At 42.5% G+C, this 27,188-nt stretch overlaps 1 protein-coding gene across 4 annotated transcripts in view; it reads left to right on the top strand.

The window, feature by feature from the left end:
* Positions 1 to 27,188, top strand: part of LOC129834678 (carbohydrate sulfotransferase 8-like) — a 223,781-nt gene that overhangs the window by 7,317 nt on the left and 189,276 nt on the right. The window contains exons 2-3 of one of the 4 annotated variants that reach the window (XM_055899888.1): positions 933 to 5,868; positions 5,933 to 15,574. The exons of 2 other annotated variants lie outside the window; for them this stretch is intronic. In XM_055899888.1, the coding sequence (XP_055755863.1) occupies positions 12,818 to 15,103 (2,286 nt within the window). In that variant the 5' untranslated portion in view covers positions 933 to 5,868; positions 5,933 to 12,817 and the 3' untranslated portion in view covers positions 15,104 to 15,574. Of the gene's footprint in view, positions 1 to 932; positions 15,575 to 27,188 lie in introns of those variants that run through there. One more of the 4 variants, XM_055899887.1, reaches the window with a different exon arrangement.

Raw genomic sequence — 27,188 nt, 5'->3', positions numbered from 1 at the left:
CAAGCCTCAGAGTGAAATGGCAGAGGCTGATGCTCTCGCCTTAGTTACATTATTACTCTTAGAATTTTAGAATGATGATTAACCATGTGAAAATGATTTTGAAAAACTGAAACGTTATTATTGAAGTGAAACTGTTTCTTGAAAATGCGCATATAAAAAGGATCATAACTGTCACGAAGATGGATAGAAATAGTAGGATAAATTGCAAGCATCCCCAAACTTGAAACTCAAGAGCTGCCTATGGGCTTTACTATAACACCCATAAAAAAATGGTGAACGCACAAGCGCGTGCACACACAGGAGGTGCCCGTCTATGGATATCCAAGGCCCATCCACCCTGCTTGAGTGTGTTATAGAAAGAGAGAGTGTGTGCGTGTGTGGGCATGTGTGTGTGTTTGTCAGAGCAATTACTCATCACACCTGTTAGTCCCTTACGGAAAAAACATATGAATTTCACATGTGAACAAGTGAAGTGTTCCACTTTTTTACCCCATGTGATCACATGTGATCTTATGTGAAGTTAATGTGATAACATGTGACATCATGTAAAGCAACATGTCATTACATGAAACTACATGTGTTACCATGTGATCACATGTGAAGTTTTCCAAAAACATATGTTTTCACATGATTTCACATAAACAATATATGTGAAATCATGAAATTTTTCTGTAATTCACTTACTTTACCTTCTGGTTTCCAAGCTGAATCTGCAGTTTTTGTTACTATAGGATTTAGAATAATATACAGTAGATCCTTATTAGATTATTAGTTACTACCATGGGGATGTATTGAACCCATGGTACTGTGTAGCTAGGTGACCCTGGACTGGGGGAGGGGGGTTTGGATCACTCTTGAGTCTGATTAAGGACAGTGATTCAGTGCGTAGGCAGTGGCTTGTGCAACATTACAAGATCTCTCTCTTTTTAAAGAAGAACCACCTGAGATCCCAAGGCGGAGCAGGAGCGCATGACGACAAACACACACAGTGGCTTCAAAGAGCTAACCTTCCTTCGCCGTTTCCAGTTGGCAGGCCGCTAGAGAGCAGAGCGGGAGAGAGAGAGAAAAGAAGCCTGCTCTTGTCATTCCGACACATCTGTTCCGTGAAGGAATAAGAGCATGATCTGCACTCTGATTACAATGAATTATTCCTCACCCGGCTATAAATATGTGCTCCCTTGAACACTGAGCCTCTTTCAATGCCAGGAATCTTCACACTCCATACAGCGCAGCATCACCAGGCAACACCCATGGCCATGTCGACTGGTTTGGAGCTGGAGAATCAGAGACACCAGTTAAGTTTACTGGGTAGTTCCTGCAGTCGAATGACCAAAGCGCCCTCTAGTGGCCTCATGGGTGGAATGTTATTCATATTTTTCATAATTTCATAATTAATAAACATTATTATAATTTTTAAGGCAGAAATCTGGTGTTTCTATGACAAATGGTTTTGTTATATTTCAGTCTTCTGTGATGTATATAAAGTGTAATATTGGGATGCAAAAGCCCTTGTCAAAAGAAGTGCACTATAAAGGGAATAGAGTGCCATTTGATGGCAGCCTGAGCCTTAAACAGGAAGTGGATGAATGTGATATTGGTCCATCACCTCTAATGGGAACAAAAGGTCATCCCTTAATTATTCATTTGGGATGTCAAACAATCCTCAGCCGCTGTTATTTAGAGGAGGAGATCCATTGAATAATGCAGAGGGAGGATTCTCTTTCCTCCTCCAAAACCAGAGGCACCCACACTCGTTGGTTTGGATGTTTTATAGTAGAGCCTTATCTTTATGCTAGAGCCCCCTGTCATTTTAGACCGACCCGACCTTCACTGTCACTTCTGGTGAAACTTGGGATGGCTTAGAAGGTGACATCTGACTCGTGTTGTTTTTCTACATATTCTAGTGCCTGTTTACAGAGTGCTCCATGCAGGGGGAGAACGATAATGCATTAAAACAGCTGAATCATTATGGTTGTCTTCCCACTCCCCCTATCTGTTGTGGTAGACTACCCTTGTCAATTGCTTTTAAGCAGCTTTTTTAAGATGTAAGGGGTGTATATTGCAGCTCAAGGAGCAAAAGGAGATATTAAAGTGAAGAATGGTGTAATGTGAGTCGCTACCGTGGGAAGAATAGCTGGGAGGAAGCAGAGAGGATTCAGACGAGTGTGGGGGAGAGTCTGCAAATGTGCTCTTTGTTGGGCATGAGAGAGAGAGAGAGAGAAGAGAAGCAGAGAGAGAGCAACAGGGAGAGAGGGGGGTGGTGGTGGAGAGAGAGGCAGATAGAGAGCGAAAAAGAGAGGCACAGAGAAATGAGAAAGAGAGCAAAAGAGAGAGAGAATGACAGAGGGAGACGGAGAGAGAGAGAGAGAGACCACCTCCAGACTGTTCTCTGAACATGCAGAGATGCACATGTAGAGATACGTGACTCTGTCACGGATCCCCCCGGTACTGCTGCTCATTCTGTTCACCAGCTCTGGAGGTCGACGTCACCGGCCTTCAAGGCTGCACTGAACTGTGTCATTACGCACACCTGGTTCCAATTCCTCACTGATTGTGTTTGTATAAATGTGCTCTTTGTTTCCCCATTGGGCTGTCGATTATTGTTCCCATGTCCGTTGGTCTTGTGAGTACCTATGCGTTGTCTCAGCCTGTGCTGCGTGTTTTGTGCATTGTGTATTTGTCACGCCCTGATCTGTTTCTGTGATTGTCTCCACCCTCTCCAGGTGTCGCTTATTTTTCCCAGTGTATTTTTCCCTGTGTTTCCTTTCTCTCTGTGCCAGTTTGTCTTGTATGATTAGTCAAGTCAACAAGCGTGTTTTTCTAGTACTCCCGGTTTTGACTCTTGCCTGTTTCTGTACCCGCCTGCCTGACCACGAGCCTGTCTACCACTCTGTACCTCCTGGACTCTGATCTGGTTTTGACCTTTTTGCCTGTCCACGACCATTCTCTTGCCTACCCTTTTGGATTAATAAACATTGTAAGACTCTAACCATCTGCCTCTTGTGTCTGCGTCGGTCTCGCCTTGTGCCTTTATAGTATTACGGGTCTCGTCCCGTGTCGTTCTACGAGGTTTACCCTCGCTCTTTTGTTTGGGGACATCCCTGTGTTTTTTATACGTGCTTGTTTTGGGTGTATTAAAAACCCAGATGAAGTATTCCTGCGCCTGTCTTCAAATCCTTTATACCAGCGTGACAGACTCTCAGGCTGCAGAATGGAGGCAGTGGAAGCACATTGATTTGGGAAATTAGACATGCCTACACTGAGTATACAAAACATTAAGAACAGCTGCACTTTCCATGACAGACTGACCAGTTGAATCCTGGTGAAAGCTATGATCCCTTATTGATGTCACTTGTTTAATCCACTTCAATCAGTGTAGAGAAAGGGGAGGAGACAGGTTTAAGAAGGATTTTTCAGCCTTGAGACAATTGAGACATGCATTGTGTATGTGTGCCATTCAGCGAGTGAATGGGCAAGACAAAACATTTAAATGCCTTTGAATGGGGTATGGTAGTTTTGTGCCGGTTTGTGTCAAGAACTGCAATGCTGCAGTTTCACTCAACAGTTTCCTGTGTGTATCAAGAATGGTCCACCACCCAAAGGACATCCAGCTAACTTGACACAACTGTGGGAAGCATTGGAGTCAATATGGGTCATTATCCCTGTGGAACGCTTTCGACACCTTCTAGAGTCCATGCCCCGACGAATTGTGGCTGTTCTGAGTGCAAAAAGGGGGTTGCAACTCAATATTAGGAAGGTATACTCAGGGGATTTTTAAGATCAAATTTAATAGGAAGGCAATCTAGTAATTGGAATAATAAAATGTTCATAGCAGTGAGTTTCCGGGACACAGGAAATCTCTTTACTCCTTGTTGCCCTAATTGAACACCAAATGATCAATACATTTCTATAATTAATAATGTACTTTATGAGGGATGAGTTTTTATGGCTACATTACTGGATACTTCAGCTCAGTCTGTCAACCAAGAGAACACATCTTATTAATGTAATTTCTGCTAGAACCAGTACTTGACTTGGAATGAAATAGGTGCCGGTACTCATTTTGGTTGCCGGTAATGTTTATATTTATGTGCAAGAGCTCCACAATACTTTTGAGCTCATTCTAGAGGAACAGGAGCTCAAGCAGTAGAACATTTGAGGTGAGCCCCTGCCCAAGTCAAGCACTGGCTAGAACTGAGGTAAGATTGAAAACCAACCCGACACAAACTGTGGATTGTTTGTGCTTGCCTGCAGAGTAATGCAGAGCTTTAAAACAATACTTTTTAATGAAAATACCAGTAATTGCTTTCTTGCCTTTGCACTAGGCTTCATCTGAAGAACCTTCCGTAAGAACAGTACCTAAACTCTTTGAAAAAAAGATGCTATCTTGAACCTAAAAGGGTTCTTTGGCTTTCCTCATAGGATAACCCTTTGAAGAACCATTTTAGGTTCCAGGTAGAACCATTTTAGTTCCAAGTGTAACCATTTTGGGTGCCATGTAGAACCCTTTCCACAGAGGGTTCTACATGGAACCAAAAAGGGTTATCCTATGGGGACAGCTGAAGAACACTTTTGGAACCCTTTTTTCTAAGAGTGTACTGTACCTGTACACGTTTCATTAGTTTTAGCTGCCAGGTAAGGTATTAGTTATGTAACTGATCAATTGAGAAATTAAAACATTATTTTGGTTCACTGCTGGGGACGCTCTGAGAAATCATTGTGGATTTTGTGCCGGTCAGTATTTCTCAGGAAGATAATGTCCTTATTCCCAGAGTTTGACGTTGCTGTACGGTACCCAGTGACAACGCTCGTTTGTCTTGGCCTTGAAATAAAGGTGAGGATGAACTGGGGAGCGGATTTGATCTGCGTGTCTCTGTATAGCTAGGGAGCCAGGGATGTGTATTGCTATATTGCTGCTTAGAGGGATGAACATCTTCCTCCAGGCAGACAAGGTCACCGTTCGGAGGCTGAGGGCCGAGGGAGGATAAAGGCAGCAGGCAAGGGCCAGGTGCTCTGAGTTAGTTTGTGGATGGATGGTACTGACTAGAAAACAGAGCCAGGGAGCCAGAGCTCAGCCTGCCCTCCACTCGGGACTCTCCCTCCACCCCTCCTCTGAGGGGCTCTGAAAGCATTGCTTAACTCCTGTGGAACCCAACGCCCAGGTACCAGGGTGTTGATCAATTAGGCAACTGTTTTTCAGCCCAAGGTAATTACATAAATGTATTCTGCACTAAAGCCTGTCAAGTTATTAGCTGGCAGTGTAGCGGTATTCAAGCAATTTCAGCCATTCTGTGATAGACACAGACACCGGTACACTGTAGCCGGGGCAGCCTGAGTGAACTTTTTCTCTGAAAGAGCTATCAGCTGTGTTATAAAACAGAGTGAAAATAGAGTAAATGTTACTTTAACAGCAAACATTAAAATGTAGTCACAGGTTATTCAGTTGAATTGTGACACAAAAGACCAGGTTCATGCGGAAGTGTAGGTGTGGCAGGTGGTTAACAGTTGTGGTTTTATTCAAATGCATTAACAATGCTGCTGCATAGATTGGCTTTCCATTTGAATACTACATTTGACATATTGTGTTGTAAACGTGTCTGTCTCTGAAAGCTAGATTAAAAGAACATCTTACTGCCCATACAAACCTCTTTCTACAGATGGTGGGAGGTTCACTGGATATTATTTATTTATTATTATTTTTGCTTTAGCAGAAGTATCAGCTGCTCTTTCTGGGGTCCACAAAAAACACAATATAACAAGTAATAAAACTATCAGGTTTCAGGTAAGACCCAAGTGCAGACTGTGTTGAAGTAACAATGTTTATTGCAACAACAGGGGAAGGCAAACAACAGGTCAAGGTAGGCAGGGGTCGATAATCCAGAGTAGCGGCAAAGGTACTGGGCGGCAGGCTCAGGCTCAGGGTAAGGCAGAGGTCGGTAATCCAGAGAGGGGCAAATTACAGATCGGCAGGAAGGCTCGGGCAGGCGGAGTGGTCAGGCAGGCGGGCTCGGAGTCAGGACAGGCGAGGGTCAAAACCAGGAAGGCGAGAAAAGAGAGGTTTGGTTGGTTGACTTAAACAAACTGGCAACAGACAAACAGAACACCAGTATAAATACACAGGGAATAATGGGAAAGATGGGTGACACCTGGAGGGGGGTGGAGACAATCACAAAGACAGGTGAAACAGATTAGGGCGTGACAAAAACACTGATAAACTGATAGACAAGGACAGTCACACACATTTTAAATACAATGATATACAAATAATACAACTACAAAATGTGTGTTAAAGTGTGTCTGTGTGTGCTTGTGTTTGTGTGTGTGTGTCCCCTCACAGTCCTCGCTGTTCCAGGAGATGTTGTTTAATACGTTTTTTAAAGGTACTTTTGCTGTTTGCTTGAGTTGGAAGGGAGTTCAATGTGATCATGGCTCTGTATAATACTGTGCATTGATCAATAACAAGTAATAAAAGGCTAAGGTACATTTTTATGAGGTTATGAGGGTAGTTTTCCCATAAATTCATTAATTCCAAGCCTTAGGAAAGACCAAATACATGGGACAGATATATTAAATTATCAATATTTACTGCACGCCTGAATTAGAAAAACACACCTTGTGAATTAATTACAAAATTCTCCAGCGTTTCTGCACTATTAAATTAATAAACAAGAATTTGAGGCAGTGAAGGGATCACTCTGCTAATTCAATCAGTATTTCATTTACCAGATAGTTTAATTACCAACCAATCACTGCCCTCTTTGGCCCTGCAGGAGGTCTGATATGACTGATGAATGCGCTTTCCCCTGCCCTTTCCCACACACTGGGAATGGGAAAAACATTTCCAAGAAGCAGTCTATTACCTTACATTGTTCATTTCCTACCAGTGTGGGTGTCTGAGTAATACTTTTTAAAATAAATAAAAACACAATGAAAAAAATTATCCAGTCAGAACTTGAACATATTAAACCAGGTAGAAAATGTGTAAAATTCTAATGAACTTACAAAGTTACATAATTTAGTTTATTAACATTCTTCATCAAGAATATGGGCAAAATGATATTATTGACAATGAAAGTGGTGGGAATGTTGTGCCCTTGTCCTATAATTGCTACATTTACTATCAATATAGCATTGTTTTCCAGATTGTATTTTGGCGATTATTTTTCGCAGTGCGTATATTGGGTCGCGACTGAGACAAACACCTGGTTCAATTTGGGTCCCGAGGCAAAACCAGTTGAGAACCACTGCTTTATAGTAGCCGTTAAAGCTTGTCTCTGAGTGTCTGGTTATGATAGGGCTCCACCACAGTTAAACTAATTATGCTCAGGACCTATTATTCCCAAAGCATAGGTGCCTTGTATTCATATTTAATGAAGGACTGTCATTAAGATTAAGCAGTAGTGTTCAACAGCAAGCTTTAGGTTGATGCCTTTCAGAGTTGCTGCAGTCTGAAAAAGCCCACACAATTCCATTTGCACCATGATCCCTTTTTTGAGCCGTTATTAAACATTCATTACATTATTGTGTAATCAGTGTAAAACAGTTGCTAATCTGACTTGACTAACATGGGTTAGCCTAGTGCTTGAAAATGGCCACCACGTACTGTACTTAAGCAGTTGTGACTGTATGTGTAGGGATTGTTGGGTGACCTGAACAACTGAAACAGTAGCTATGCTAGAACAGTTCCACTTCACTGTCCCCTTACAGATCTGCCTCTCATACCAACAGCAGTGGTTGACTGCAGGTGACAGAATATGTAACAGTCAGTGATGTCTATTTGAGCTACAACATTTTATCCCAGTCGAGGATTCATTTAACCATTGGCTTAAATACTGCATCTACTGAAGTGGACATGGCACGTGCCTCCTAACTTGTGCCATGGTCTGTCTATCTGGCCCACTGACACTTTATTGTGAGTTAGAGGTCTAAAGTTAAAACATCTTGAAATACAGCTTCCTCTGACAATTTAACTCAATGCCATTCTACATTTAATCAATCAATCAATCAATTTTATTTTATATAGCCCTTCGTACATCAGATAATATCTCGAAGTGCTGTACAGAAACCCAGCCTAAAACCCCAAACAGCTAGAATGCAGGTGTAGAAGCACGGTGGCTAGGAAAAACTCCCTAGAAAGGCCAAAACCTAGGAAGAAACATAGAGAGGAACCAGGCTATGAGGGGTGGCCAGCCCTCTTCTGGCTGTGCCGGGTGGAGATTATAACAGAACTATGCCAAGATGTTCAAAAATGTTCATAAGTGACAAGCATGGTCAAATAATAATCATGAATAATTTTCAGTTGGCTTTTCATAGCTGATCATTAAGAGTTGAAAAACAACAGGTCTGGGACAGGTGGCGGTTCCATAACCGCAGGCAGAACAGCTGAAACTGGAATAGCAGCAAGGCCAGGCGGACTGGGGACAGCAAGGAGTCACCACGGGCGGCAGTCCCGACGCATGGTCCTAGGGCCCAGGTCCTCCGAGAGAAAGAAAGAGAGAAGGAGAAAATTAGAGAGAGCCAAGATTTTCAAAATGTTCATAAATGACAAGCATGGTCAAATAATAATCAGGAATAAATCTCAGTTGGCTTTTCATAGCCGATCATTAAGAGTTGAAAACAGCAGGTCTGGGACAGGTAGGGGTTCCATAACCGCAGGCAGAAGAGTTGAAACTGGAATAGCAGCAAGGCCAGGCGGACTGAGGGCAGCAAGGAGTCACCACGGCCGGTAGTCCCGACGTATGGTCCTAGGGCTCAGGTCCTCCGAGAGAAAGAAAGAGAGAAGGAGAAAATTAGAGAGAGCCAAGATTTTCAAAATGTTCATAAATGACAAGCATGGTCAAATAATAATCAGGAATAAATCTCAGTTGGCTTTTCATAGCCGATCATTAAGAGTTGAAAACAGCAGGTCTGGGACAGGTAGGGGTTCCATAACCGCAGGCAGAAGAGTTGAAACTGGAATAGCAGCAAGGCCGGGCGGACTGGGGACAGCAAGGTGTCAGCATGCCCGGTAGTCCTGACGTATGGTCCTAGGGCTCAGGTTCTCAGAGAGAAAGAGAGAACGAGAGAATTAGAGAGAGCATACTTAAATTCACACAGGACACTGGATAAGACAGGAGAAGTACTCCAGGTATAACCAACTGACCCTAGCCCCCCGACACATAAACTACTGCAGCATAAATACTGGAGGCTGAGACAGGAGCGGTCAGGAGACACTGTGGCCCCATCCGAAGAAACCCCCGGACAGGGCCAAACAGGAAGGATATAACCCCACCCACTCTGCCAAAGCACAGCCCCCACACCACTAGAGGGATATCCTCAACCACCAACTTACAATCCTGAGACAAGGCCGAGTATAGCCCACAAAGGTCTCCACCACAGCACAACCAAGGGGGGGCGCCAACCCAGACAGGAAGTTCACGTCAGTAACTCAACCCACTCAAGTGACGCACCCCTCCTAGGGACGGCATGAAAGAGCACCAGCAAGCCAGTGACTCAGCCCCAGTAACAGGGTTAGAGGCAGAGAATCCCAGTGGAGAGAGGGGAACCGGCCCTGGAGAGACAGCAAGGGCGGTTCGTTGCTCCAGAGCCTTTGCATTTACTCAGAGATCTCACTGGGTCTTCAATAAAAACAGAATTACACATTTATTTTCACCTGTGTATACATATTTGAAACTATTTCAAAGATAGCACAGTGTCTCACTGACAATGTGTAAGTTCAGAAATCTTTAGATTTTCTAAATCAATGATAACAGGTCCATGAGTACATACAGTAAAGCTCATGACCAAGGGAAGACTATGAATGACTATGTTATTAAGGCTGTAAATCAATATATTCAGTTAAGATGCTAAATCTATCTTTATTTTCCTTGTTCCCTTGAACGGGTATGTTTATTGATGGACCTGTTGAAAGACATACTCTATACTCATATAAACTGGGGTTCAGCATTTTATTTTTCTATTAATGTGTATCACCTACACTCAACTCTGAGTCACAGCTTAGCTCATCATTTGTTAATGAAGCATTGACCTCGCCATCACACAGTAGCACATCCAGCATTACCATACATGGTCATATACATTGGGTAGATACAGCATTCAAAGGATGTAGCTATAGTAGTTGTTGCTGGTGCGATCTGTAAAACATGCAGGAACAGACCTCGATGTTACAACAAATAATTCATTGCAACATCGAATGAGATCTGGGAGCTTCACTTGTATCAGGGAATATAGATATTTAATAGTGACTCCTAGTCAGCCCCTTTCTTTTCTACAATGCTGGTAAATGAAAGATTTGGTAGTCTGCACTCGGTTCCGCTGCTCTACGAGGTTACTTGCTCTCAGCTACCTACAGCCGGTCAACTTCGTATACTAACGGACAGCTTTCAAATGGAGCCTGTTTTGTTCAGAGTGAGTAGTCACCATTAGTGGCAGGCCTGGAAAGCATGAGCGATGGATAGAAAAATGGGGTCTTTATTAGTAGAAGTGTTTCTGGAGACAAAGAGCGACTACAACAGGTAAAGATACAAAGACTTGACATCTGCCATTAGGATTAGGCTTCCAGAAGAGCAGATTGCCTATTACTATGTAGTAAATCTTCATCTTCAGTATTAACACAGATTATACAATGTCTACTTTACATTAGTGACTGACGACAATGTGATGATCCAAGAGCCAATTTACAGTACAGTACAGTACAGTACATTACAGTACATTACAGTACAGTCCATAACAGTACAGTACATTACAGTACAGTCCAAAACACTGACAAATGAATGAAGAGCAGTCAAACATGTTTTGTAACCAAGGTGAATGCACTCTCTTATAGTATGTCCCACATTGTTCTACAATGTGCTACTTAACATAAATATGGTGCAGTATCGTTATTCATTTGTGCTGCTGGTACTGATACCAGTTCCACTGATTGTCACCTGTTGCTGCCTTTGTTCTCCAGAACTGGGGATAGGAAGGAAGTAGGTTATTTTTAAATACATGTTTTATCAGACAATATTGTGTTGAATATGTCCCACAGAAACTCTCTACAAACAACCAAGAGGAAATTGCTTTCTGAAAAATGCTCCCATGTACATTTTCATTCATTCCGTTCAAATGGACTCTTGTCTATGAAAGTTAACTTGTAATACAGATAGCCTCTGCTGTGGTAGGTTTGTCCTATACCTGGACCTATTACCACCTTCTAAAAGGGGGTTGGGGCTTTTGTGAAAGCTATTGCTCTGTCTAGTCTTGAAAGTGTTGAAGACCATCACAGGAAAGTAATTGGTTGTGCTCTGTACCTTCTAGCATCACCTACAGTTTCCCTTTTATTCCTCTTGACCTTTGTAGTATGAATATTGCTCAGCCAGTGGCATTTACCTAGACTGTGATGTATGGTCATTTAAGTCCAGCATCTCTGCTCATGACTGGGCACAGTGCCATTGCAGCACATTTTCTATTTGGAGTATGAATATTATAGCTATTTATACAATAGATGTACCTGCATCTACTGTATATATTGTCAATGAAAATAGAAGAGCATACATTTTGAATGAGTCCCCCAACTCCCAAAGAAATCTAAATAACTGAAATTCCAATGGAATCTTGCTTAAACAGAGGAAGTTAATTGTCAACAATGAACATGCGAAAACCTTATTGGCTAAAACCTACTTCCAACCCATTGTCCCACCTGACCTTCAGCACCATTCTCAATAGTTCATAGTTCATGCCGGTGCTGTTAGCATATTGACCTTGACACTGTGCCACGCCCTGACCTTAGAGAGCTTTTTATGTCTCTATTTTGGTTTGGTCAGGGTGTGATTTGGGTGGGCATTCTATGTTCTTTTTTCTATGTTTTGTATTTCTTTGTTTTGGCCGGGTATGGTTCTCAATCAGGGACAGCTGACTATCGTTGTCTCTGAGTGGGAACCATACTTAGGTAGCTTTTCCCCACCGATGCTTTGTGGGTAGTTATTTTCTGTTTTGTGTTTCTGCACCTGACAGGACTGTTTCGGTTTTGTGTATTCTCTTTGTTATTTTTGTTTAAGTGTTCAGTTTCAATAAAAGTCATGAACACTCACCACGCTACGCTTTGGTCCGATTCCTCCTCATCCGACGACGACACCCGTTACACACTGTGTTTCAGCAATGGCCTATCAACGGCTCAGTTAACCAGGAAAGGAGAGTAGAAATCTCAATAATGTATATCTAATCCCACAACATAAAATATGTGCCGATACATAATCATGATGAGGCAGATATATCTGCTGTTTTTTCCCAATAAGAATATTAATGTCATTAATCAACCATGAAGTAATCCCAGCTGGCCATGAGAGTTTAATGTCAACCAAGTTACTAATTCACAGCCTGTTACCTAAACTGTGTAATAATAATCATCTTTAAAACTTCTTATGGTGTCACGTTCCTGACCTATTTATGTTAGTTTTGTGTGTTAGTTGGTCAGGACGTGAGGTTGGGTGGGCATTCTATGTTATCTGTTTCTATGTTGGTTTTGGTTTGCCTGGTATGGCTCTTGATTAGAGGCAGGTGGTTTGCGTTTGCCTCTAATTAAGAGTCATATTTAGGTAGGGCATTCTCACTGTTTGTTTGTGGGTGATTGTCTCCTGTGTCCGTATGTCTGTTCGTACCACATGGGACTGTAGCGTTTGTTTGTTTCGTTTCGTTTCGATGTCGTCTGTTTTCCTGTACGTAAGTTTATGTTTAGTTATGTAAGTTTATGTTCAGGTTGCGTCAACGTCGTTTTCTTATTTTGTAGTTTGGAAAGTGTTTTGTTTCGTTTCGTGTGCCATCGTAATTTATAATAAAGATGGCTTATTTCCCTGAGCCTGCGTTTTGGTTTGAAGATCCTTCTCTCCTCACCTCTTCCGAGGATGAGGAGAGCGTCACCCGTTACAGAATCACCCACCACGCTAAGACCAAGCGGCAAGGGAAAACGAAACGGAGTAAGGGACAGGAGAGAAAGGAGCAATGGACATGGGACGAGGTTTTGGATGGAAAGGGTTGCTACACTTGGGAGGAGATCCTAGCTGGTAGAGATCGCCTCCCATGGGAACAGCTGGAGGCACTGAGGAGAGCGGAGGCTACCGGAGAGAGGAACCGGAGCTATGAGGGAACGCGTCTGGCACGGAAGCCGAAAAAGCCCGTAAGTAATTCCCAAAAATTTCTTGGGGGGGGGCTAGGAGGTGGTGGGCCAAGGGCAGGTAGGAGACCTGCGCCCACTTCCCAGGCTTACCGTGGAGAGCGGGAGTACGGGCAGGCGCCGTGTTACGCAGTAGAGCGCACGGTGTCTCCTGTACGAGTGCATAGCCCAGTGCGGGTTATTCCACCTCCCCGCACTGGTAGGGCTAGATTGAGTATTGAGCCAGGTGTCATGAGGCCGGCTCAACGCGTCTGGTCTCCAGTGCGTCTCCTCGGGCCGGCATACATGGCACCTGCCTTACGCATGGTTTCCCCGGTTCGCCTACATAGCCCGGTGTGGGTTATTCCACCTCCCCGCACTGGTCGGGCAACCGGGAGTATTCAACCAGGTAAGGTTGGGCAAGCTCAATGCTCAAGAGTGCCAGTACGCCTCCACGGTCCGGTATTTCCGGCACCACCTCCCCGCCCCAGCCTAGTACCTACAGTGTCTACACTACGCACTAGGCTACCAGTGCGTATCCTGAGCCCTGTTCCTCCTCCACGCACTCTCCCTGTAGTGCGTGTATCTAGCCCGGTGCCTCCAGTTCCGGGCCCACGCACTAAGTTACCTGTGCGTCTCCAGAGCCCTGAACCCACTGTATCTTCTCCCCCTACTAATCCTGATGTGCTTGTCCTCAGCCCGGTGTCAACAGTGCCGGTACCACGCATCAGGGATAGAGTAGGCTTTGAGAATACAGTGTGCCCTGTCCCTGCTCCCCGCACTAGTAGGAAGGTGCTTATCATTAGCACGGTGCCTCCAGTTCCGGCACCACGCACCAGGTCTACAGTGCGCCATATCCGGCCAGAGCCATCCGTCTCACCAGCGCCATCTGAGCCATCCGTCTCCCCAGCGCCATCTGAGCCATCCGTCTCCCCAGCGCCATCTGAGCCATCCGTCTCCCCAGCGCCATCTGAGCCATCCGTCTCCCCAGCGCCGTCTGAGCCATCCGTCTGCCAGGAGCCTGCAAAGCCGCCCGTCTGCCATGAGCCTGCAAAGCCGCCCGTCTGCCATGAGCCTACAGAGCCGTCAGCCAGACAGGAGCCGCTAGAGCCATCGGCCAGACAGGAGCCGCTAGAGCCGTCAACCAGACAGGATCTGCCAGAGTCGCCAACCAGACAGGATCTGCCAGAGTCGCCAACCAGACAGGATCTGCCAGAGTCGCCAACCAGACAGGATCTGCCAGAGTCGCCAACCAGACAGGATCTGCCAGAGCCGCCAGCGAGCCATGAGCAGCCAGAGCCGCCAGCGAGCCATGAGCAGCCAGAGCCGTCAGAGCGCCATGAGCAGCCAGAGCCGTCAGAGCGCCATGAGCAGCCAGAGCCGTCAGAGCGCCATGAGCGTCGAGAGCCGTCAGCCTGCCATGAGCGTCGAGAGCCGTCAGCCTGCCATGAGCGTCGAGAGCCGTCAGCCTGCCATGAGCGTCGAGAGCCGTCAGCCTGCCATGAGCGTCGAGAGCCGTCAGCCAGCCATGAGCGTCGAGATTCGTCAGTCAGCCATGAGCTGACCTTCAGCCTGAAAAGGCTAGATACCCAGAACTGCCCATCAGTCCAGAGCTGTCTCTCTGTCCGGAGCTGCCTTTCAGTCCGGAGTTGCCCCTCTATCCTGATCTCCCTCTCTATCTTTATCTACTTCTATATTCTTATCTATCCCTCTGTCTTGATTTATCTCTCTGTCCCGGTGTTGTCCTTATTAGATATGTTGTTAAGGGGATTTTGTGGGGGTCAAAAGAGGGTGGACATTCTTGGAGGGAGGAAGTTAGGATGGATTATGGTGGGGTGGGAACCGCGCCCGGAGCCTGAGCCACCACCGTGGTTAGATGCCCACCCAGACCCTCCCCTAGACTTTGTGCTGGTGCGTCCGGAGTTCGCACCTTGTGGGGGGGGTACTGTCACGTTCCTGACCTATTTATGTTAGTTTTGTGTGTTAGTTGGTCAGGACGTGAGGTTGGGTGGGCATTCTATGTTATCTGTTTCTATGTTGGTTTTGGTTTGCCTGGTATGGCTCTTGATTAGAGGCAGGTGGTTTGCGTTTGCCTCTAATTAAGAGTCATATTTAGGTAGGGCATTCTCACTGTTTGTTTGTGGGTGATTGTCTCCTGTGTCCGTATGTCTGTTCGTACCACATGGGACTGTAGCGTTTGTTTGTTTCGTTTCGTTTCGATGTCGTCTGTTTTCCTGTACGTAAGTTTATGTTTAGTTATGTAAGTTTATGTTCAGGTTGCGTCAACGTCGTTTTCTTATTTTGTAGTTTGGAAAGTGTTTTGTTTCGTGTGCCATCGTAATTTATAATAAAGATGGCTTATTTCCCTGAGCCTGCGTTTTGGTCTGAAGATCCTTCTCTCCTCACCTCTTCCGAGGATGAGGAGAGCGTCACCCGTTACATATGGCTGCAATCCCGTTAACGGGATCGATATGACAACAGCCAGTGAAAGTGCAGGGCGCCAAATTCAAACAACAGAAATCTCATAATTAAAATTCCTCAAACATACATGTATTTTATACCATTTTAAAGGTAATCTTGTTGTTAATCCCACCAAAGTGTCCGATTTCAAATAGGCTTTTCAGCGAAAGCACCACAAACGATTATGTTAGGTCACCACCAACTCACAGAAAAATTCTGTCATTTTTCCAGCCAAAGAGAGGAGTCACAAAAATCACAAATAGAGATAAAATGAATCACTAACCTTTGATGATCTTCATCAGATGACACTCATAGGACTTCATGTTACACAATACATATATGTCTTGTTCGATTAAGTTCATATTTATATCCAAAAACCTCCGTTTACATTGGCGCCATGTTCAGAAATGCCCCCAAAATATCCAGAGAAATTTCAGAGAGCCACGTCAAATAACAGAAATACTCATCATAAACTTTGATGAAAGATACATGTTTTACATAGAATTAAAGATACACTTGTTCTTAATGCAACCGCTGTGTCAGATTTCAAAAAGCTTTACAGGAAAACACAATATTCAATCATCTGAAAACAGCGTTCAGCCACAAAAGCAAGCCATATTATGCAGTCAACAAAACTCATAAAAAGCATTATAAATCTTCACTTACCTTTGCTGATCTTCGTCGGAATGCACTCCCAGGACTCCCACTTCCACAAGAAATGTTAGTTTGGTTCGGTAATGTCCATCATTTATGTCCAAATAGCTATTTTCGTTAGCGTGTTTGGTAAACAAATCCAACATCAGGAAGCGCGTTCACTAAAAGCTGACGAAATGTCCAAAAGTTCCGTAACAGTCCGTAGAAACATGTCATATTGAATCAATCTTTAGAATGTTTTTAACATAAATCTTGAATAACGAGAATTACATTGACTTCAGATGAGCGATGGAACAGAGCTCCCTCTCATGTGAACGCGCATGGTGAAAGCATGGTCAGGTCATGGCAGACCTGACTAATTCCCCTCTCATTCGGCCCTCCTTCACAGTAGAGGCATCAGACAAGGTTCTACAGACTGTTGACATCTAGTGGAAGCCGTAGGAAGTGAAAACTCATCCATATCTCGCTGTGATTTCAATAGGATCTTGGTTGAAAATCGACCAGCCTCAGAATTTCCACTTCCTGATTGGATTTGTTCTCAGGTTTTTGCCTGCCATATGAGTTCTGTTATACTCACAGACATAATTCAAACAGTTTTAGAAACTCCAGAGTGTTTTCTATCCAATACTAATAATAATATGCATATATTAGCAACTATGACTGAGGAGCAGGCTGTTTACTCTGGGCACCTCTGTGCACCTTTCATCCAAGCTACTCAATACTGCCCCTGCAGCCATAAGAAGTTAAAACATTGTTGATGTTTCTCCCATTTAGTGAATACACCTCAGGGGATTGAATTTGGTGTGGAGCCTGGGTTCTCTAGGTAATGTACGAGAAACGTTGACCTTGTCTAATTTCTCAGATTGTTGCTGTAAACAGTCTGTGAGGTTAAATAATGGATGGTCAAGTGTTTACTGTGGATCTAGTTGATATTTTCTAGGGAATATTTCATTTTTGTAGAGCAGCAATTAAAAAAATAAAAAAATATTTGATGATCAAGCTGCTGCATCTTTTTTTCAGATCCTTTTGATACATTATCTGTGTACATATTCAATATTTCGCTCATTTGGATCTAATCAGATTGGAACACCTAACATGTGGAACTAGAGAGCAAATACTTTGTGCTGTATGACAGTACTATTCCTTCTCTGCTACAGAATGGCTTTGCTAATAATCATAATCCTCACAGGAGTCTGGACCAAATTCAATTATATTTCAATTTTATCTCTCCTTTGACATGTGCTAATAATGGCACCTTTGTTAGAGAGATAATGTAAGGGGGACAGAGTGTACCGTACAGTAGCTTCCACTGTAAAATAGCTGTGATAGGGAAGGATGGTTAACAATGCTGTCAAAGCAATGCAAAAGATGAAAACGACTCCGTCTTCCCACCGAAGCTCAACATCGGACCACCTTTCATCTGACCCTACAGTGGACAGTTTGAAGGATAAATCAACTGGGAACAAAGGGCAGGGACAATGCAGGTGGTGGTGGGGGGGGGGGGACTGCTGCACCACGTGGGGCTTCACTCTCACTAATTTCAGCAATTACCAACCTACTCTCTGTTTTAATCAGCTGGTCCTGGCACCATCAAAGCAAACAGCTCAGTGCTGGCTGGGACCTGCTTGGTAATGCTGAACACCATTTAGCTGAGGGGAAGTCAGGCTCATTTCAGACAAACGGAGAACAACCCACCCATCACTCATTAGTCAGCATCTCAGCGTTGCTTTTTAATTTGAAACAAGCATTATATGTATGATAAATCAGACGTAATGTTTAATTAGCGTATCTAAACACTGCATTCTTAATGCTACTGTAAGTATTTTCAGACACCAAGAAATGGGATGTCAAGTATATTTTATACCTGATGTATTCAGAAATGTAAAGACGGATTGCGGTCAAAAATAACCTGGCTGTGTTTTTCAGTGACATCTCACATACCAAAGCATGGAATAGAACAAGGCTTGCAGTGGGCTGGTACTTCAGGATTGTCACACCAGTTATTTTTGTTGAGCACCTTCACTTATTTGGATTCGCATGACGCCTCAGAGATTTCTGTTGTTGCGTCACGCTAACTAAAATTGTGAATTGTACTTTTACAAGAATGACAGATGTTCTGCAGATCTCTTCACATGTCGGAAATTCCACAAATAAATGAGTATCTTTCTTTAAAAGGTGTGGAAACTACCAATGTTGTATTCAGCCACTTTGTCATGATTGGCATATCTACTGTATAGCTTGTTTCTAATTTCCACATAAAGCACCTGGAGCAGAGGAGAAGTCTCCTTTCTATGTTCTCTTCTACATTCTCCTTGTTGTGTTGTCATATACTCCACACCATCCAGAGAGCCTAATACACATGTTATTAACACTATACCAGGATATTCACATATTGTAGGTTTCTCATCTCCATGCCTGAAATGTAATTAGAAAGTGTTACAGTCTGAAGAAAAAAACAATCCCAACAGGTATCATACTCCCCTGAGGTTGCACATGGCAACATCCTGTTGTAATGACATCAGCACCAAGAGAGTTAATTCACATGAATAACAACTAGTGTATGTCAAACCAATTCAATATGATTTGACAAAGGCATACCGTCTGTTGCATGGTGTTATAGTACTAACATGATTATTGTGACTGGTTTCAATCAGAGATGTGACATCAGTTTGGTTTATCCTATGATTTAACGAAAACCAAAGGCACGACCACTGGGTTACTTACAGCTTTATTTGACCATTGGTTTCATTGCATAATGCATTATTCTGTTATCATTGTCTGAGGCTGGGGACATTCTCCTGCTGTTATGCATTTGAGTGAGATTTCATCATTTTTGGTATGGAGTGCTCTCTCACTCTATTTCTCGCTCTCTTTTTTCTCTCGCACTCTCTCTTTCTCTTTCTTTCTGTCTCTCTCTCTTTTAAAGACAAGCACCAACCCAATCTGGCAAACCAGTCTGAGAAACTGTTTCTTTAATAGATGCTATTCAAATTCGGTCCTAAAGGAGCAACAGTGTTTTCCTACTCTGCTCAGAGCAATGGGAGTCTAAATAGATATTGTGATAAGATTGGCTGCAGTCCAGTGATTTCTAATTTCGAGGTCCCCCTTTCTGGGTGCCATCACTGAACTTAAGTCCTTGACACTCATTACATTACCACTGGTCATTTATACAGTATCAGCCAGGGAAAGCTATTGAGCTGCCGTGCCAGACCTGCACAATATCACTGGCTCCTTTACGCTGCCAGTAATTTAAATGAATGTTGTGCCAAACTGGCGCAATCTATCTGGCACATTTAGACTGCCATAAATATATATGAATTTATATGATTCACGTGATTCATACAGAATGCCATGGTTGGTTGTCATAGTTTTGTATTTCCATTTCTATGAGGTTCCTTTTCGAGGCTCCACTGGGAGAATGGAATGGAAGAATACAAGATTCATTCAAAGTGTTTTACTGTAACATGGTCTCAATATTTTTGATGTGTACCTCATTTCATGTTTCCTCTCTCTCCATTTAATATCAACAGCTGCATTGCTATCTGTGGGATGGATCTAAATATATGTGGCATGGGTTTCTTCATTATTGGCTGATTAAGCCTCCTAAGACTCTCTAGGGTAAATACCAAATAACACAGTACCTTCTAATGTTCATCCAAGATTGTCATATTGTGATGTTTGTCCTTTTCAAAGGATCATTCTCTCAGCTGGCAGATTGTACCACTAGCCATTTGAGATCTCCCATCCTGGGAAATAGTGTATGTCTGTCTGTCTAGAAATTATATAATTTAGAAGAAGTGTAGGCTGTATTTCTGCATAATAATGGAAAAAGGAAAGAATAAAAAATCTGGAAAATTCTCCCCGACAAAAGACTGATCAAGTTAAGGTCTGACATCTGTATATTTTTTCTTAACGGTGCAATATGCAGAAAACCATCCACCATTTTCTGTATGCTAAAGTTCTAATAGTACGCCTAATTTCTGTTTGTGACAACAAGCAGTCATTGTGTAGAGAATCATTGTACTATCTAAACCCCTGTGAAATGTATTTTCCATAACCAAAAATATTGTATTTTTTTGCTGTTTGAAGCTGGTGTACAGAACCGAAAGTAAAAGACGCAAAGACTAAACTTAACGGGAAGCATAGAAATAGAGCACATAGAAAATATCTACCGCTTCTTAGACTTGCTTTCAATGAGAATGACAAATCTATAACTCATATTTCAATTGAATTCGGTCCGGTCGCCGAATTATAGCAGCCATACCTTGGCAATTGTTGTGTTTAGATTTAGGAGGAGAATTTTAGGTATCAGGGATCATTTTTCCAGGATTCAGATTGCTTTTAAAAGCATTTTTCCTCAAATATATTTTTCAATACATCACGGCTCAATACTTGGCTCAGAACAGGGTGGTATGGCTGGCCCTTGGATGTACGCAGAGAGCTAATATTAATAATATGCATGTCAATCTCTCCTGGCTGAAAGTGGAGGAGAGATTGACTTCATCACTACTTTTATTTCTGAGAGGTATTGACATGTTGAATGCACCGAGCTGTCTGTTTAAACTACTGGCACACAGCTCGGACACCCATGCATACCCCACAAGACATGCCACGAGGTCTCTTCACAGTCCCCATGTCCAGAACAGACTATGGGTGTATCGTCTGCTTCCAACACACTCTCAAACACGTAGATAAAAAAACACCTTATGGAACAGCGGGGACTGTGAAGCAACACAAACATTGGCACACGCACACACACATACACACACACACACACACACACACACACACACACACACACACAGTTTTACTACTGTAGATATGTGGTAGTGGTGGAGTAGGGGCCTGAAGGTACACAGTGTGTTGTGAAATCTGTGAAAATATTGTAATGTTTTTAAAATTGTATAAACTGCCTTAATTTTGCTGACCCCAGGAAGGTCCATAATAAATACAAATGCTGAATGGAAATCTCTCATTCCCAAGTGTTTAATTAATCTCAAATTTGAGACCTGTCACCTGGCTATGGAAATCTCTGTCTGTCTGTCTCTCTCTCTCTCTCATTATTTCAAATGACACCAGTTACTCCGTGAAAACTCAATTCACAGCATAACACACCCGTTGGACATGCTTCATCAAAACGCCAATGCATGGTAGAATGGAGTAAAAAGAGTTTCACTTACCCTTGTAAGGTGGGAATTCCAAAGTTTGGTTTGAGAACCAAGCGGCCCAATTATGCTAAGCACAAAGAACTGTTTAGTATATCAAGGGCAACATCAAATCCGGTTCCCATCACCATCAACATGCTCTATTTTATCTGCCAGTCCTCGGGGGGAGAACTTAGAGGAAAGATTCAGGCTGTGAAATGGAATAGAAGTAGGAGCAATTAGTTTTAAATCAGCTCTTCCTTCCCTGATATCATTACAGGGAGAGAATGTGCCAATAAACAGGGTGTTGGATAACATCAAGGTCCAAGTCTAGATTATTCCCCTTGCTGATCAGGATGGATTGGTTCATCTCTGTCATTTGGACAGTGGTGAAAAAAGTACCTTAATAGAAAATGACTCAAGTAAAAATGAAAGTCAACCAGAAAAGTACTACTTGAATAAAAGTATTTGGTTTTAAATATACTTAAGTATCAAATGTAAAAGTATAAATCATTTCAAATTCCTTATATTAAACAAACCAGGCGGCACCATTTTCTTGTATTTTTTATTTTACGGATAGCCAGGGGCATGCTCCAACACTCAGACATCATTTACAAATGAAGCACGTGTTTAGCGAGTCCGTCAGATCAGAGGCAGTAGGGATGACCAGGGATTTTCTCTTGATATGTCACGATCGTGTTGACATGAATGAGAGGACCAAGGCGCAACACGATATGAATACATCTTTATTTACAACTACGAAGATGAACACGAAACACTTATTCAAACTAACGAAACTTCAAACGCAAGTGCACACACAAACTACTTACGTCGACATATACATATACAATGACCCACAAACAGCTAAAGCCTATGGCAGCCTTAAATATGGTTCCCAATTAGAGACAACCGAAACCAGCTGTCTCTAATTGAGAACCCATTCAGGCAACCATAGACTTTCCTAGAAAACTACACACCCATAGACACAGCTAGATACATACACTCAACACAAACCCATACACTACCACCAACACCCCCTCTACCATATAAATACCCCCAAACACACACATACCCCATGTCACACCCTGACCTAACTAAAATAATAAAGAAAACAAATAATACTAAGGCCAGGGCGTGACATGATAAGTGCATGAATTGGATCATTTTCCTGTCCTGCTAAGCATTCAAAATGTAACGAGTACTTTTGGGTGTCAGGGAAAATGTATGGATTAAGAAGTAAAGTATTTTCTTTAGGAATGTAGTGAGGTAAAAGTAAAAGTAGTCAAAAACATAAATAGTAAAGTTAAGTACTGTACAGATACCCCCAAAAATGACTTTAGTAGTACTTTCAAGTATTTTTACTTAAGTACTTTACCCTACTGGTCTTAGACTTATTGTTGTCCCTTTGGTTGGTTGTCAGAAAAGGTAGCTGACGCAGTTTGTCTGTAATGCATCACCAGAATGTCTGTCGGCAAACAAAATGTTATTTCAAATGTAAAATTAGTCATGAAACTGTGTTCGTCAACTTGCCAGTCAGTTGAGGTATGCCGTGCCCAGTCTAAAACGTGCACATATTTTGTGGGAATTATTCAAGGTGTTGCATATTGTTGGTGAAGACTTGGTTTGACTCAAAACAATACACAATGGATTCATAAAGACAATGCATGTGTCTGTGAGAAGACGGACAGAGCCAATTGTCCACTGAAAGGGTAACGTCATAAGATAACCGTAAACCCTTTTCACCAGTATTTTTACAGTATTATTAAGGTTTGGCCTGCTGTATGTACAGTTGAAGTTGGAAGTTTACATACACTTAGGTTGGAATCATTAAAACTCGTTTTCAACCGCTCCACAAATTTCTTGTAAACAAACTAAAGTTTTGGCAATTCGTGTTAGGACATCTACTTTGTGCATAACACAAGTCATTATTCCAACAATTGTTTACAGACAGATTATTTCACTTATAATTCACTGTATCACAATTTCAGTGGGTCAGACGTTTACATACACTAAGTTGACTGTGCCTTTAAACAGCTTGGAAAACTCCAGAAAATGATGTCATGGCTTTAGAAGCTTCTGATAGGCTAATTGGCATGATTTGAGTCAATTGGAGGTGTACCTGTGGATGTATTTCAAGGCCTACCTTCAAACTCAGTGCCTCTTTGCTTGAAAAAAATCTAAAGAAATCAGCCAAGACCTCAGAAAAAAATTATAGACCTCCACAAATCCGGTTCATCCTTGGAAGCAATTTCCAAATGCCTGAAGGTACCACGTTCACCTGTACAAACAATAGTACGCAAGTTTAAACACCATGGGACCACGCAGCCATCATACCGCTCAGGAAGGAGACGCGTTCTGTCTCCTAGAGATGAACGTACTTTGGTGCGAAAAGTGCAAATCAATCCCAGAACAACAGAAAGGACCTTGTGAAGATACTGGAGGAAACAGGTACAAAAGTATCTATATCCACGGTGGAACGAATCCTATATCAACATAACCTGAAAGGCCGCTCAGCAAGGAAGAAGCCACTGCTCCAAAACCGCCATAAAAAAGCCAGACTACGGTTTGTAACTGCACATGGGGACAAATATGGTACTTTTTGGAGAAACGTCCTCTGGTCCGATGAAACAAAAATATAACTGTTTGGCCATAATGACCAGCGTTATGTTTGGAGGATAAAGGGGGAGGCTTGCATGCCAAATAACACCATCCCAACCGTGAAACACGGGGGCGGCAGCATCATGTTGTGGGGGTGCGTTGCTTTGCTGGGACTGGTGTACTTCACAAAATAGATGGCATCATGAGGAAGGACAATTATGTGGATATATTGAAGCAACATCAAGACATCAGTCAGGAAGTTAAAACTTAGTAGCAAATGGCTATTCTAAATGAGCAATGACCCCAAGCATACTTTCAAAGTTGTGGCAAAAAGGCTAAAGTACAACAAAGTCGAGGTATTGGAGTGGCCATCACAAAGCCCTGACCTCAATCCCTTAGAAAATGTGTGGGCAGAATTGAAAAAGCGTGTACAAGCAAGGAGGCCTACAAACCTGACTCAGTTACACGAGCTCTGTAAGGAGAAATGGGCCAAAATTCACCCAACTTATTGTGGGAAGCTTGTGGAAAGCTACCCACAATGTTTGACCCAAGTTAATCAATTTAAAGGCAATGCTACCAAATACTAATTGAGTGCATGTAACCTTCTGACCCACTGGCAATGTGATGAAAGAAATTAAAGCTGAAATAAATAATTCTCTCTACTATTATTCTGACATTTCACATTCTTAAAATAAAGTGGTGATCCTAACTGACCTAAGACAGGGAATTTTTACTGGGATTAAATGTCAGGAATTGTGAAAAACTGAGTTTAAATGTATTTGGCTAAGGTGTATGTAAACTTCCGACTTCAACTGTATGTGTGCATCTCAACATTTGTGTCCTGGTTCTCAGTAGAGTTAACTGTGAGGTTTTCTGATGAAGTCCTGAAAGAACATTACTGTGTCTGTCTGAGTTCCTTTGTATCTGGGTCACACAGGCCTCACCAAATTTTCAGTAGTCTGTCCCTTCCGTCTCACCTGGCTTTCATGTGAATTTAAGTCAAATGGATGCATAGGAGCTTCTGTAGGATGATAATTACCTTCTCAGGGGCAGAAGAGACAGCAGAGCTTTCTGTCAAAACGTTCATACCGCCACCATGTGGGAAACCTATGGTTAAAATCTTGGTTGGAATGTTCTTATCTTAGATGCCATGTTGTAGTACAGATGTAGGATCTTAATTTGATCACTCTTTTGTTGCTGATGGTTTTCCTGTACCACAGGAAATGCAGATGAGCTTAGTGATTTACATAAATTCACTGAAAATCCATACTAACACACTTATATTAACAGTATTGCACTTTTCATGTAGCCTACTTTTAGCCAGGCAATGGCTTAACCTTCACTCAAGCAAGATTATGGACTAAACATAAAAATCCTGTTTCTGCAGAATTATTTTGCTGTGACAATATAATTCAAATTAAGATCCTATATCTGTAGGTGACACTGAATTCCACTGACCTTTTCATTCACACATAATGAGTTAGATACATAAACTTGAGTCTGTAAATCGTGGCATGATTAAACCAATCATTAGTTTAGTAATAAAGGCCATTGTTTAATTCCCCAAAGTAGCACTAATGATTATGGAAATAACGACAGTAACACAGGTGCATAATGAGTAATTGTTTGTGGTGTTTAGGTATACACAGTGTCATCAATACCTGTTAGGTAGATTTTCGGAGAAAACCCGTCACATTCCCGAGAGTGCCATACTGTACTTGTAAAGGAGTCAATTTGTAGGGAAAAACAATCAGTGGAACAAAGTCAGACTCAGATAGGGTCTCATTGTCAGACAAACAGGTTAAGGACACCCAATCCACCACAGTTATCCTGAGGGTTGCAGGTTCCTACTGTTGTCTCAGTGCTCTATAATACACCTTAGTGTCTGTTTGCCTAAACAGTCTGCGTAGGAGATTGCTCCAGAAAACCATGAATGAAAATGGCATCACGTCTCTGTTGCATAAGGTTCAGGCGAATCTGTGCATTGCATTGTTATTGATGTCAGCAACTTGACATTTCCAAACGTCTGCATTCCCCCTGGATTCTGTCTGGTTAAACACCACACCGTGCTAGCTCTATTTGGGCTCCTGAGTTACGCAGCGGTATAAGGTACTGCAATAAAGGTTTTAAAAAATTATAAAATAAAAATATATAAAACTCAGTGCTAGAGGTGTCACTACAGACCCTGGTTCAATTCCAAGCTGTATCACAACTGGCCGTGATTGGGAGTCCCATAGGGCGGTGCACAATTGGCCCAGCGTCGTCCAGGTTAGGGTTTGGCTGGGGTAGGCCGTCATTGTAAATAAGAATTTGCCTAGTTAAATAAAAATTTAAAAAATATATGTCCAGTTCCCCGGTTCTCTTCCACATTGCGTTTCTGTCTGTTCCAGACCTTTAAATCAACAATTGAGCTAATACTAAATAACACAGAGGTAATCTGGCTTGTCTGTGTTTTACAGAATTAATTAAGTCAAATACAGATCTTGTGTCGTACCTGTATGTCCAGTATTTCATAGACTGACAACTCCAACTACTGGCAAAGCTAGTCTGGTGTTCTAGCCATTGAAATTAGTTAAATATAGAGCTTGTGTGGTGTAGCGCTATACTTCTCATACTGACAGCTCTCACTGCTAACAAAGCAGAGCTGAGCAGAGCACAGGCATTCTGCTTAACAGAGAAAGTACATCACCCTTTTTACATAACTTTCATTACAATTGATTGATCTTTTTTTGTGATTCAGAATATTGCAGTTGAACTTGAAACATACGGTTTTCAATACTCTGTCTGCCAGGTTTGATACCAATAATTGTTGTTTTCAGACTGCTGACTACTTTTGATTGACACGAGAGACGAGAGAGAGTCATCTACTGCATTTTAGCCCACCAGTCAGACTCAGTTCGGGGAGACATATATTTTAGCCCACCAGTCAGAATCAGTTCAGCCATTGTTTGTTTGTTTTTCCTCTCTGTTGGAGAGGGACTTTGTTGAGTTGACAGAGGTATTGATTTTGCAGCATGTCTCCCATCTGTCATGCTAATCCACATTAATGCTGGACACCCAAGCAAAATATTGTCTAGCTAAATCTGATGAAAGGTCGCCTCTGCTTTATTTAAGACTGTAAATCATACTGTTTAAGGGGATGGCCATGGAATCCAGAGCTTTACAAATATCTCCCATTGCAGTGGCTGCTGCCGCCACACTGT

This window comes from Salvelinus fontinalis, chromosome 35 (assembly GCF_029448725.1).
Source record: "Salvelinus fontinalis isolate EN_2023a chromosome 35, ASM2944872v1, whole genome shotgun sequence".
Lineage (NCBI taxonomy): Eukaryota > Metazoa > Chordata > Actinopteri > Salmoniformes > Salmonidae > Salvelinus > Salvelinus fontinalis.
Note: the sequence above shows the minus strand (reverse complement) of the source record. Positions and strands in the feature narration are given on the sequence as shown.